At 49.3% G+C, this 13,773-nt stretch overlaps 4 protein-coding genes across 4 annotated transcripts; 1 reads left to right on the top strand and 3 right to left on the bottom strand.

The window, feature by feature from the left end:
- Window positions 1-122: 122 nt before the first annotated feature.
- BO79DRAFT_177478 (bZIP transcription factor) lies at window positions 123-2,810 on the bottom strand. The gene is made up of 2 exons (XM_025679930.1): window positions 1,420-2,810; window positions 123-1,360 (listed from the first exon to the last, which is right to left on the bottom strand). Exons 1-2 carry the CDS (start codon window positions 2,420-2,422, stop codon window positions 516-518), a joined length of 1,848 nt encoding a protein of 615 aa, XP_025537375.1. The 5' UTR covers window positions 2,423-2,810; the 3' UTR covers window positions 123-515.
- Window positions 2,811-6,154: 3,344 nt separating this feature from the next.
- On the bottom strand, window positions 6,155-6,485 carry BO79DRAFT_103237 (KGG domain-containing protein; the record flags this gene model as incomplete). The annotated part of the gene is made up of 2 exons (XM_025677883.1): window positions 6,155-6,274; window positions 6,360-6,485. Coding segments are annotated over 2 exons (246 nt in total), but the record flags the coding sequence as incomplete, so codon positions are not given.
- A 908-nt stretch (window positions 6,486-7,393) lies between these two features.
- BO79DRAFT_270702 (sterol desaturase family protein) lies at window positions 7,394-8,706 on the bottom strand. Its single transcript, XM_025687303.1, has one exon. It carries the CDS (start codon window positions 8,617-8,619, stop codon window positions 7,576-7,578), a length of 1,044 nt encoding a protein of 347 aa, XP_025537373.1. The 5' UTR covers window positions 8,620-8,706; the 3' UTR covers window positions 7,394-7,575.
- Window positions 8,707-10,362: 1,656 nt separating this feature from the next.
- Window positions 10,363-13,681, top strand: BO79DRAFT_289154 (putative potassium transporter). Its single transcript, XM_025688754.1, has 9 exons — window positions 10,363-10,708; window positions 10,915-11,123; window positions 11,179-12,128; window positions 12,179-12,344; window positions 12,401-12,569; window positions 12,632-12,700; window positions 12,754-12,764; window positions 12,822-12,856; window positions 12,910-13,681. Exons 1-9 carry the CDS (start codon window positions 10,702-10,704, stop codon window positions 13,478-13,480), a joined length of 2,187 nt encoding a protein of 728 aa, XP_025537372.1. The 5' UTR covers window positions 10,363-10,701; the 3' UTR covers window positions 13,481-13,681.
- The last annotated feature ends 92 nt before the right edge of the window (window positions 13,682-13,773 follow it).

The raw sequence follows: 13,773 nt of genomic DNA, 5'->3' as shown, positions 1-13,773 counted from the left end.
GCCACTTTCCATCACTTTAAGCCATGCAGCTCCTCCACACTAAGCAGTAGTCTGCCACTGGTCATCTACTCAACATACTAATACGATCAATGCAAAAAGGCTCGCAGATCCTAAGGTCATTCAACTTTTGATATGGAGTTAATTTGTATCTTGATGTGTTCCCTAATAGCCAGTCCGGACAATCCATAATTCCAAGCTCCCAAATTCCAATCCCAAGTAGCCTTCCCTCTTCCAGACACCAGAAGCCATTCCGTCGAACCCCTGAAAAAGAGGATGAAAAGAAAAAAAGAGTAGAAGAAAAGACGAGCAGCAATAGAAAGAATAAGCGTAGACAGAAATGAGCCACGTCGTGGGGCAGAAGTATATAAACACAAGATCATTGACAAAGGAAAGACGTTGGTGTCTACATGGCAGGTTCAATAGTCTTTCGAACCACTAGCGAGAAGGTAAAATAGCAAAATCGAAGAACCAGCTTTACAGTACTTATAAGGCTCGAAAGTGCGCGACATGGGGAATCATGAAAGATGAGCAGTCATCATGGACACGCGCTCGAAAGCGGCTTCCATGCTGTGGCAGAGATGAGCAAATTGTTGGGCACTGTCCTTGACCTCGCCCTCGACAACAAGCTCAAAAGCCGACTTTCCGGTAGCAATGCCATCGAAAGCACAAGTAGATCCTTGCGATGTAGTGGCGGCAGGCATATCAGCAAAGAGGGCGAAAGCAGGGTCCGACTCGTCCATCACGACATCAGGGTTCTCAACGCCAACATCCGACTTCTGCTCGGTTTCGGCAACAGCGGGCATAGAGGCGAGAACAGGAGCCTCGTCCTTGGAGCTGGCAACGCTGGGAAGGCAAGAGTCCACGATGCTGGAGGTCTTTCCAGAGAGGGCCTCGGTGTCAATAGCGGGCTCAGGGACTTCCAGGACGGCGAACACGGAAGGGTTGCCGTAGTTCATGTCGATACCGGAGTTCCAGCCACCGTTGTTCATACCCATGGCCGAGACATCGAGTCCCTGGTTGGGAACCATGACCATACCAACGGGAGGAGCTTGCTGCATAGGCGGTTGCGTCATGGCGGGCGCTTGCTGCTGGGGTGGCTGCTGCTGAGGCTGGGCCTGTTGCGGGTGCTGAGGGTGCTGGTGGTGCTGAGGGTGGGGCTGCGACTGCACCTGGCTTGGCAGGGGAAGACCGTTGGGGCCCATTTCGTCCAGGAACGAGGAGAAGTGAGGGGACGACAGGAGCATGCGGGCGAGGTCGGTGAGGCGGGCGTTCTCCTCAAAGAGGGAACGGTTCTGCAGACGCAGTTCGTGGGCTTCATTGGTCTTGGCGGCAACCTCGCTTTCGAGCTGGCCAATGTACTCTAAACAACGAATTAGTCACTTCATGTTCAGGTCAATACACCAACAGGAGATTCCATACCCTTTCTGCGAGACCGGAAAGCACGAGCGGAAACCTTGTTCCGGAGCTGACGACGTTCCTTGCTGCTGAGCTTCTTTCCTTCTTCGCTGGCCAAGAGTCTCTCATCCTCATCCATATCCTGCTCCTCCTTCTTGGCCTTGGCCATCTGAGGCAGGAGGGAAGGAGGAGAAGGGGAGTCGTCAGGCGAGTTCAAGGCAGACTGGCGCATCTGTTGCAAGAGGCGGGAGATGCGTTCCTCAACAGCCGGGTTGGATGGGCGAGGGGTCTGGCTGTGGGGGGCTGCATTGTGGTGCATGTGCTCGTCCATGCGGCGCTGTTGCTGGAGGTGTTGCTGGCGAAGGTACTCATTGTGCTTCTGTTGCTGAGCGGCCTTGGCCATGGCAGCCTGCTGCTGGTGCATACCCGGATACATGCGTCCAACCTGAGTGGAGGGACCCATGGAGGCCATCTCATGGCCGCCCAAAGCGTTGGGGTCGACGAACTGGCTCTTGTTGCTCGGGTTCGGGGAGATGAAGTAGCCAGGAACCGATCCCATGTTGTCGGACTCCAGGTCCATATCCGAGGTGTTGCGAGTCGGGGGGCTGTTGAAATCCATGGAAGGCTCCTCGCGCTTCAGTTGGCTGCTAGGGTAGAGGTCTCCGCCCATGGGGAAACCGGGACTCGGGGCACCGTATCCCATGCCGTTCATCTGGTTGTTGAAAGTCATGGCATGAGCCAGGGCGCCTGGAGGCAGGCCGGTCTGCTGCTTGTGTTCATCATACTGGTGACTGGGACCCTGGAAAGCAATCGGGGCTTGTTGACTTGTTGTCGAGGCAAAACCAGCACTTCGTACATCGCCAGCGTTGAACTCGGTGCTTGGTAGGGTGGGTTGAGCAGCCAGGGCGGTCTTTGCGCGGGCGGGCTCTGCGGAGGTGTATGCTAGTTGATCAAGATCGAGGAAAGACTCGATGTCCTGGTCGAATGTTGACGGCGCGACCGCCGGATGTTCTGCCAATGTAGCCATGGTGATGAGGATGTGTAGATGAAAAGCTGTTCGAGTAGCGCGACCTGATAAACGAGAGCGAAGACCAGCGCGATTTGGTCAAGTGCACGGTCGGAGCAGAGAAAGGGGTGGGCTGGATTTGATAACGAGAGACGATGGGGGTTGATGTGATCCGAGGTAGAAAGGGGTGAGAGGGTTACTAGTAAGCAATGAAAGCGAGTAGTCTATGAGGGATATCGAAAAAGACAATACACGTAACGATAGCGTTGGAGAGGGTAAAATGGAAAACAGGAAGGAGGAGTTAGATGGGTGAAGATGGATGATAGTGATAGTAGTAGTAGTGATTGATGGAGAGAGTAAGGGAAGAGATGATGGGTAAAATGGGAAGGGAGGGATCGACCAAGGTTGGCGGACGGGAGTTAATGAGGGAGGGATAACGTTACAAGACCGAGTGGGCAGAGCAGCAGCAACAGCAGCAACACAGCAGAGCGAAGAGACCAGATGGGCAACTCGTTTCTCCACGCCAGGAATAGAAATCCACCCAGAATTTCAGGTAACTAAAAAGGCTTGCGCGTCCTTTGGCTGACTCAGCGGCTACTGGGACCCCGCCCCACCCATTTTCAGTCTGGGATTGGCTGGCCCCTTGGACACTAAGGCGAGTTCAGTGGGTTAGGGCTTCCGGGGAGCAGCACCCTACTCCACTGCTGGTTAGGGAGGGAATCCACTCTCTCCCTCCCCTCCCTGACTTAGTCTAGTTACTTAGGTAGTTCGGTCTTAGTCGCACCGGTTTTCGCCCGTCTCCTCTTCCATGTACTGTGAACCAGGAACGCTACCAAACAGAAATTCTACAGTTGGTGCAATCAGGAGATCGTCGATAAGATCTCCCGGCCTTGTTTACTTTTATTGTGTACTCCCCTTGACAGGTGTTGGGTTGACCGTAGTCGCCAACTCTCACCACCCAGCAGACACTGTACAGTAGTACACATCCCTTGTGCAGACAAGAAGCATGTAGGCCAACCTAATGGAGCCCTTCCTTCCGGACAACTCTCTGTCGGGTGACTTTGGACGAGAATGGGAGGTGTGAAGGCCGGCATGCGAGATTTTCTTCGCGAGCCGCCCCCTAGATGGTTGCCCCGAAGTCTCTTTTCTCACCCCCATTGTGAATGGACCGTCCATGAATTATTGTGGCTTCCCGTCCCTCTTGCCTCCCTTTCTGACACCTTGCCGTTTCAAGTCTGTTTCTCCGAGGCAATGAAACGGCGGCACAGGTGAGCACAATCTCAATTCCTGACAATGTGCTTGCACCAATCACAGTAGTCTCCTGCAAGATTGTTCACCTGGAGTGGCCGATGTATCACCACTTCATGACGTTAGTGGCTCAGCCACAGCCAATGACCGCCATGAATCAGCCGACGGCTGCGATCTGTTCACAGCAATTGTGATCACAGTTTCCGCGAGTCCACCAATCCACATCGGCATTATGATTGATTGGAAAATAAAAAGGGGGTGGATAATGTAGTTGAGACTGCCTGAGTCTGGAATGCCATCCAGTCTTCACCAATGTGATTGATGAATCGATCTATGGGACAGATGGGGTGGCCTCTTGAGGGGACAATGGAGAACAACGAACGAAAACCAAAGTATCAACACAATTGTTGTGTGGTCGAGGGGAGCGAGTCCACTTCAAGGGCACTCTGGCTGATGCATCCAGATGTTCTAGAATGGCCAATAGTGCTGACCACTTCGATCTCGACTCTTCAACTGCTGGTCCCCTGGTGTGGATGCGCCGGTGTGGAATTCTGGTGGGTAAGAAACCCGGTTCCTGGCCGACAAAAGGTTAGCTCCGGAAGCAAAGCTTGGCGCCGGGCTGCCATGGAAGAAAAAAGCAGAAAACCCAGTTGATTTGACTGTGAACTGATGGCCCTGGAGAGGGAGTCCACTACGAGCCACTCTCAACTCTTTGCTTTTCTCGCTTCGCACCCAGTGGTTCGGTCTTGAAACTTTTGGGTGGTTCATCCCAGCGCTATCCATGGAGTAGATAGTCTGTGTATCTATCTCTTCTATCGGCTCTAGACTCCTACTAGGTGGGCTACTATCTAACCGTTTAGATACTAAGCGCTGAGAAAAGACCCGGTCCACTTCTCCTCTGGAAGACCAAAGGATTCTTCCCCGGCTTAAGGCTTATTAGGGCCGTTTCACGCCTCAACGACAGTTGTGCAAAAGGTACTTTCTCATACAGTGGGCGTATCGCCCATGTCCGAGCAGAGCCAGTGGCATCTTATCATCCCGGCGCACATACTCAAAAGGAACATCGCGGGACGGGTGATCATTAGATAACTAAAATTTGATGGAGATGGTTATGGCCTGACAGAGGTGGCCGCGACTCGCTGATCCGGCCGAAACTTAACCCGCTAGAGTTCAATTCTAGGCCTTGACAAAGTCGCAACTTCTGCTTCAGATCCGAATCAGTGGAAGGAGAATGGATGAAACTCGTCCGAACGGAGAACCACCGATCACTGACCGTTCCACCAGTCCCAGATGGGAGACTGCACAGTTTTCGTCCAGCACCAAAACGGTTTTATTGAGTTGAATTGTGTTCTGCTCTTCTCTAGGCTCGGTAGTGCGGCACTCGAGGCTTGAGTTGGGCCTTAGGTTCTACTAGTTCGAGCAAATCTTTTCCTAGTTTCCAGAAACCCCTGATGGGCGCAGCCGGTGCCGCAGCATCACGATAACCTTAATAGGAAACCGAGACGATAAACTATACGGTTGCCATTGCCTAGCGCGCTTTCGACGGCAGATCCCTGCGAATAGCCTCGTGCGAAAACTTTTGCCTCATGCTACGGATAAAAGTATTCTATATCTATTTGCAGATCTGTGGCTGAGACTGCACACGACTGGGATGTTGAAGAAGAAAAAAAAATAGAACACTTTTTTCTTGGCCCGGAGTCTTGTCTTGTCTTTGGGTCTCCTGAATCTTTGCGCTGGATGCTTGTTTCAGTTGCCGAGCCTTATAAGGCTTTCTTCGAGGCTGCCTTGTTTGGTGCAGACGCAAATCGGCAGCGACCATAAGGCTAGAATTGAAGACTGCACTCGTAGTCTACTTCATTCGCTGAACCAGTCTTCTGAAGCTATTCGTCCGAGCGCACAGAACCAATCCAACCTTTGGTAGATCAACTCTGTACCATGTTCAGTGAGCTGAGTGTGCCGCTTAAGTAATGCACCCAATTTTCCACTACAACGTCGTCTAGACTACAGGCAGAAGTTATCGTTCGCAGCTCTACTATTTTCAGCAACATCAACGCAGCCGCTTACTGTAGCACATGAACACATTGCAACTCTACAAATCGCCACCACATGCCGAATATCTCGGCATCAATGAGAAATATACAACACCATGACATTCAAGGGGCGATGTTATGACCTCACATGATGCGTCGAGTTGAACCGACCGGAAACGGCAAAATTGTGATGTCACCCCACAAACCCCAGTCCATATCGATACTATCTATCCTTCCCAATTCAAGATCATCGAATTGAATATTGAACAGTATTTCTTGTGTGCACACATTTCAGATTCGCCTTATGTATACTGGCGCTAGTACATACATCTTATAAGATAATTACGAAACAGGGCCCTTATTCCTTTCATATCATAACGATCGTCAATCAAACGTATACCTCCACTCCACTAAGGAGTCAAATCATCACACTTTAGTAGTAAAAAGAGATGATTTACTCCTCAGGTTCATCATCCTCATCATATTGATCGTACTGGGTTCTCGATCCGCCCTTCTGGCCAGCAGCACGAGCTCTAGGGTCTCCGGGTTGGAAGCTACCGCTGGAGGCCTGGCCACCTTGGGATGCGATGTTGCGCTAAAAGCCAGCCATGTTAGTATCTTTACTCAACATTGACTAACTCAAAATGTCTTGCAGCATGAGGAAGGAATATATAAAATACCTGCTTATCAGCATCCATACTGGCAAACCCGCCCGAGTGACTCGACTGGCCACCCTTCTTGGCGATATTCGACACTTCGTCGTGGGACCGGTTGGCGAAGTTCCCGGGGTTGGAGTTGGATGCCATTTTGATAATTTGGTGGTATAAACAAGTGGTTTATTGTCTATTAGATTAGATAGTAGTGGATAATAGTCTTCTGATTCTGATTCTGAGATCAATCCCATCTCAACCCCCAAAACCAACAAGATATATATACCCAAATCCCAACCACCCCATGAAGTCATAATGTCACCCATTTGACATCAACATCAACAAACTCCAACCTCCTAAGTGAAGTGAAGTAAAGTAAAGTACGTAACCTGATGCAATCCGCAATTAACTTTCCACAACCCTCCCCCAACCCATCATCACCATCAATAGTCAATTCAAGTTCTTTATGCTCATCATGCTCCATCCCATTCCCTGATATTGGCTCGCCACGCGGGTTGAACTCTGGTTTCCGTGGAACATGAACCCCGTGTTAATGGTTATCGCCCTGTTTGGATAGGGGAGCTGCTGGTGTCATGTCATGGTCACGTACTACGTTTATTTTTGGAGATTGGATGGGTTGAGTCTAGATTGCGATTGCGCAATTGTGGAGGTGGGATTGGTTTTACTTTAATGTTTAGGTGCGGGTTTTAGATGCGCTGCTGCTGTGTTTGCTTTGTTGGGGTAGGGGTGCTACGTAGATGGGGTGTCATTGTTTATGGGGTATGAGGTGGGTGGCGATTGGAGGGTTGATGTAAGTTTGATATTTTTGGTTTGGGAGGGACAGGGTTGAGGGGTGGTCTAGATTGTATCTAGGGATGAATTGGATTAGGTGTGTCAATGTTGTTGGTTAGTGGGTAGTTAGCTACTTGTTGTACTGGGTTTATTGTTGTGTCTTGTGTGGTACTATTGGAGTGGATGGGAATGATGTGTTGGAAAGATACGAATGCTATATATTCTGATTGACCCGAAATAACAAATATATGTACTAAGAGTATATATGGCTGGCGCTAGTTTGTACCTTCTGTTTTGCTGACCACCTGCCATTAGTATTGTTCATCATTGTCGTGACCTCGTCATATAATATCTAAATTATCCATCTTCATCGTGAAAATCCGGCAGCAATCACTGCATGTTCGAGACCCTGCTGGGTGTGGGGAGCCGATACATAAATTCCAGTTGCAGCAGTCTAGAACAAAGGCATATAGACAGACTTCGTATAGTCAACGTTGTCCTCAGCAGACTCGATACGCTCATGGCACGTGCCAAAGATCTGGTCCCACAGGCGAGTTTGCTTGCCATAGTTATGACTCTTCCTCCACCCTTTGCGGTGATGAAGGTCGTGATCCTCAATGACAATCTCGGCATTCATCCACTGCAGCAACCAGCTCAGTGTCGATGGCACTGTCATGTGGACACGAAGACCGCTGTGTCCAAAGACCTCCGCGAATGCGACGTATTGATGGCAGATCCACCACTCATAAAAGCCCATAGGAAGACCCATGAATTTAAGGCTCATGTAGGTCATGAACGGCACACCGACCATGTCGAAGAATTCTTGCTCGTGGTCTGCATAAGCGGCGAGGAGGGGGTTGGGGTGTTTCGTGAGATGGTGAGTGCGATGGTACTTCCAGAGGAAGCTAACGTCGTGCATAATGCGGTGATACCAGTAGAACCAGAAGTCAAGCACAATGCCATAGAGACCGATCATCAGTGGGAGCCATGTCCAGTCCATGGCCATGGGCGCTTGGTTGTAGTAGGATAGGTAGATCGCCATAACCAAGCGAGAGCCGGTCGTCTTGTAGAGCGAGGCGGTAACTTTCCGCACACCAACATCGGGAATACCGTCGCGTTCATGCTGGTCACCGTCAAGGAAGCCATAGGTATGTCCGAGACGACGAAGCATTTTAACTTGGTGAATGACTGTCGCGTTGAACGAGAAGAAGTATAGATTGAACAGAGCAAATGGGCCGAGGTTGTGGCCCATATATGCGATGTAGGCCTGGTTGATGGCGAGCGGAACAGCCGCATAAATGAGAACCCAGAGGTTAAGAGACCACTGGGGCATATAAGGTAGCTTCTCCTGCTTGGAATGGACCGGCACTTCTTGATCAAGTGCAATGGGATGAGCATTGAGCAGCTCCAGCAGCCAGTGGCTGAGGCCCCATTCGTCCCGGTTGCCGGTACGCCATGTGGATTTCATAGAATCTTTCGGGTTGCCCGCAGAAGTCATGATGGCGGTATGATATTTTTGATACCATGGGATGCCTTTCCCCAGGAATTGAGGCCATGATGTTTTATACTATGTCTTCGGATTTCGGACGCTCGGGCGAAGGACCTACCTTCATGTGAAGGATTCCCTTCCATTGATAATTCCAAGCATCAAATAGCGGATCACTTTTCCCAACAAAATATCAGATGGACATAAAGGGTATCCTGACATCGATCATGGTGGGAGCCTCTTTCACCTAAAGGAGTAAAAGATAAACCTGGAGGGAAACTAAGTATTCGGCACATGAAGCCCGGCAGTGCATGTTGAACGCATGGAACGTGTAGACCCCGCATTACTGTGCCTCGGAGAGATGGAAAGCACCGAGGATCACCCGCAGATCGCATCTTCGCGTACCTGTCGCTTAGCAGTCGCCAATCAATGATGGAGGGGATATTGGAGGGGGAGAGATGATTGACTGTTTGGGTCTGGGGATCTACAGGATACCTGAAGAAATGGTTGCGGCTTACCGCTTTCCAACCCAACAAGCTCGCATCAGTTTCCTTTCCAGGTCTAGGCTGGCTCTCTTTTGAGTTTTCAGTTCAATCTACAGCATGTGATTGTCCGAGTTGTAGAGCATTATGAAGAGATATAATTTCATAATAGTATTGTTAGACGTGGAGGAAACTGCCCTCCGAGTCAAGGCAACAAGAATGGTTGGGTTGAGGTTACATTGGGCCTGAGAAAATGAATCAGTATGACTGCACTAGTAGTCATAGGGTGAACACCAAACTGCCTGAATTATACATTACCTGAACTACCTCTGACTTACAACAGCACTCTCTTATTCTTAGGTATTTTTAGACTCGTGGATGCTTTAGTCTCTTGCAGTAGAAATTTGATCCTTTGGCAAGTCCTCCAAGGCCAATGATGCTTTTCCTTGGCCTGATCAAGTTGCAGTCTGCCCTGCTCAGGAATGAATCCAGTGAGTTGTAGTCAGTTTATAGTCAAGTTATAATAATTATAATATCTCATGATGTTACAGTGGCAGGCTGACTATTCCTGTTTGGGACAGACTCTCGACTATGTAGTCATCCCTCACTTCCAACAATCACTCGCGTGCGGATTTGTCTTTCTCAATAATGTTATTCCAGAGCTATGACTATGTCGAGTCCGGTATACATACAGCTACATCTATTGCGTGTAGATGAGGCTGCACTTTGATCTCATTACTGAGTAAACACAGGAGCTCTATTCAAGTTTTCTGCAAAATGCCTTTAGTTATAAGTGACCTGTCCACAATGATACCTGTCAACAAGCCGGGTTATAACCATCTTCAGGCATCAGAAGTGGTATGGATCTCGTTTAGTATATTGATCATATAGGAATAGAACTGACATGAGAAGTGCACTGCCTTAGTTTCATATATGTAGTGGGATCGACTGTCACGACATCCCAGCCTTGTATGGCAGCTCTCCATGAAGATAGCAGAAGGAAGAAGAGCCCTACGGGGAGATGGGAAATGAAGCCGAAACCAGCGGGAGGCGAAGATCCAATCTCGGCCCGCAGTGCTTAAATCACGTTGCCGTCCCACGAATCCGCCAGCCGTTTTTTCTTTGCCGCAGGCTTTTTCGCTCTTTCTTTCCTACAAACACAACAACTTTTGAACAACCTGAGTCTTATTGTCGAAATGTTCGCTGCAATGGAATAACATACGCTTTTTCGCCGATTTTATCTTTCCAAGTTTGACTATTTGATCAAAAACTAGGAAATCCCGAACTTTGTTTTGCCTTCCCCAAGCTACTACTATCGCGACCCTTGCCGAAGATAAACCCTGCGTCTACTATTTACTGCTATCTATTGTAGCACTGCGTCGACACCAAAGCTTTCTACCCACTCATATTGTTCACCATTCAGGTCATCTTACCATCAGTGACCTTGACTGGACTGCTTTATGCTACGACTGATCAGAAATCGAAACATGAATTATCGTACACGTCTAAGAACCCTTCAGAAATTTTTGCAAAACCCTTGTGGCTAGCGGTGTGCGCCCCCACAGCCGCCTGATCTTCTTGACAAATCTTGCGCGCATCGCAGCTTGCCAGCATGACTTGTAAGTCCGTCTTTGCTTGAATGTCTTCTGGATGCCTTTTCTTCCCCGCTGTAATCCTCTGAATTGGCCTGGATCTTTACCCCTTGCATGTCATCATGGCTACGAATGCAGCCATAAGCATGTTAGAAAGGACAGGCACTACTATATCCACCATCTTAGATCCCGCAAACTAGTTATCCTCAATTACTGACATGACGGATCCCTAGCTCGAGGCTGGCGGCAGCTTCTGAGTCGAAGCATAATTGCCATGCTTCCGCCATTCAATTTTCTTACACTTCATTATGTGTACTTTATTGCGACGTCCTTGATATGCAGCGTCTTATTCTGGGGGTCCTCGACCCCACGGCGCAGTGTTTCATACACAGACTCTTTGTTTCTGTGTATCAGTGCTATGACGGGTGCCGGATTGAATACCGTATGTTGCTTCGGCTTGCTTCCCCCGACAGAGCTAGTAAAGTAACCCGTAACAGGTCGACCTTTCTTCCCTGAATTCGTTCCAACAGTCTATTCTCTTCGCACTCTTACTGCTGGGCCATGCTATTCTCATCTCGATTACGGTGCTTTTCGTCAGGATGGGCGCGTTTCAAGCCAAATTCAAGGGCATCTCACTTGAACGTGCGCGTAAAGCATTTGAGCAACAAGGCATCCTACCTGGACGTACCCATAAAGCGGAGCATCAAGATATCCCACTTGAATGTGCGCGTGAAGCATTAGGGCAACAATTGGTAGGAGACGACACGAAGGCCTACGATCATCAGCCTCAATCGACCTCACTTGAACCAATCTTGGAACACTATCAGCTGGCCAAAATTGACGGTGCTACTGTTGACGTCAAGCACGCGGTGACAGCAGGAGCTGCACCTGCAGGAAATTGCGACAGCGTACGAATTGACGACCAAATTCAATGGCTCGACGATGATCAAGTCACCCTCAGCCATATGAGGGCACGTCAGAAGCACCATCACCACCACCGCGTTTTCCCCATGGTAGGCGTTGGGGCCCGTCTTGACTTGAATAACCACCCCCGAGATGCTGCGCCAATAATGACTCAGAATGATGAAGAAGCAGACCTACCTGCGCTCAAAGGCCTTATCAAGGGCACACAGAAGTATTTCAGATCGAAAGGATCTATCGCACGAAACTCCCAGTTCCATGGGCTTACCCCTGAAGAGCGAGAGAGACTGGGAGGTGTCGAGTATAAGGCTGTTTCCTTACTGCTGGTCATTGTTGCCCTCTACTGGGTCCTGTTCCTCCTTTGTGGTATCATTGGGATGGGTACCTGGATTGCAGTGAATCATCCAGATATACCTCGAGCAAATGGCCTATCGCCTTTCTGGACAGGCGCATTTTTTGCAGTGTCCGCATTTGTGAACAGCGGCATGTCGCTCTTGGATGCGAATATGACTGCTTTCCAGACAAAGTATGATCTCCCAGTGTGTTACGATTGAAAGTATGCTGATAGTTATATAGTGCGTACCCTCTGCTTACCATGGCATTCTTGATTCTATCTGGGAATACACTCTACCCATGCTTTTTGCGGTTCATTATCTGGGCAATGAGATGCGTGGTCCTGGATAAGCCGTCATGGGCGACCTGGAAGGTTACCCTAGACTTCATCCTTGACCATCCCAGAAGAGTATGCCGTTGACCCTCAAGATATCTGCACCGTTTCAGACGCTAATACAAGCATAGGTTTACACAAATCTCTTCCCAAGGAGACATACATGGTACTTGCTCGGTACCATTATCATCTTGAATGCGATCGACTGGGCAGGCTTCGAAGTCCTCTCAATCGGGAACAAGGAGATCGAAAGCTTGCCGACGGGCTATCGGGTCCTCGACGGACTATTCCAGGCTTGTGGTTCGTACTATATGCAACCTCGTTATGAATGCATGCTTTATCTGATACATTTTGTTGTCTAGCTGTACGAGCGGGAGGCTTCTACGTCGTCACGATTGCAAATCTCCGACAAGGACTACTTGTTCTATATGGTAAGCACTTATCCCCCTCAAACTTTGACCAGAAATGTACTAACGTTCCACAGTTCTCATGATGGTTAGTTTATCAGTACTCCGTAGCCAAAAGAAAAATCACCAGTCTAACCCCCTGTAGTATGTATCAGCATACCCAGTGCTAGTCACCATGAGGTCAGTAACAACCGCCCCTTTCCTTCCTCCCAACACCCCACTAACAACCACAGAAACACAAACGTATACGAAGAGCGCTCCCTGGGAATCTACGCCCACGACAACACAGACGACGAGACCGAAGAAAAAGCCTCTCCAAACATGTTCATCCAACTAGTCCGACACCACCTTCTCGGACGCCAAGATGCATCCACCCCCGAAGCATCCCGCAGTTACTTCGTCCACCAGCAATTGCGCTCCCAACTGAGCCATGACCTTTGGTGGATCGCCCTCGCGGTCTTCCTCATTGCCATCGCAGAATCAGGCAATTACAGCCGCATGCCCGTGGCATATTCGACCCTGAACATTATTTTCGAGGTCGTCTCCGCTTACGGTTGCGTCGGCATCAGTGTGGGCTTTCCCAGTTCGAATGCCTCGTTCTGTTCCTCGTGGCATACCATCAGCAAGCTTATCCTGGCGGCTGTCATGCTGCGCGGTCGCCATAGGGGTCTTCCGGTTGCTATTGATCGCGCTGTTATGCTGCCGAACGAGTCCCTTGAGTGGGCCGAGGAGGAAGATGCTGCTATGAGACGGGAGCAGTCTCGTGCTTGGGGGAGTGATAAGATGCCTATAGGATCTGTTTAAGTGCTCACTCACTTTGATTGGGCTTGGTTGAAGAGTGGTTGTATGGTGAAAGTGATTTTTACAAAAGGGGTGTAGTATGATGTTGTGTGGTCGGTTGCAGTGATTCTTTGTTTCTTCTGAGTTGTTATTTGTTCTTGTGATTATCCTGTTTGTGATTTTGTTTGTGAATTTCTGTGATTTCATTCGAATTCTAGAGTATACAGTATGCGTTCAATCAGAAGTTAGTACTGCACATAGAACTGTCCCAGCACTTGCAGCCAACTCTAATAGCTTTTGGATAGTAGTGTACACTA

This window comes from Aspergillus costaricaensis, assembly GCF_003184835.1.
Source record: "Aspergillus costaricaensis CBS 115574 unplaced genomic scaffold BO79scaffold_25, whole genome shotgun sequence".
Classification (NCBI taxonomy): Eukaryota; Fungi; Ascomycota; class Eurotiomycetes; order Eurotiales; family Aspergillaceae; genus Aspergillus; species Aspergillus costaricensis.
The sequence above is the reverse complement of the archived record's forward strand: the minus strand, read 5'-3'. Positions and strand labels throughout refer to the sequence as shown.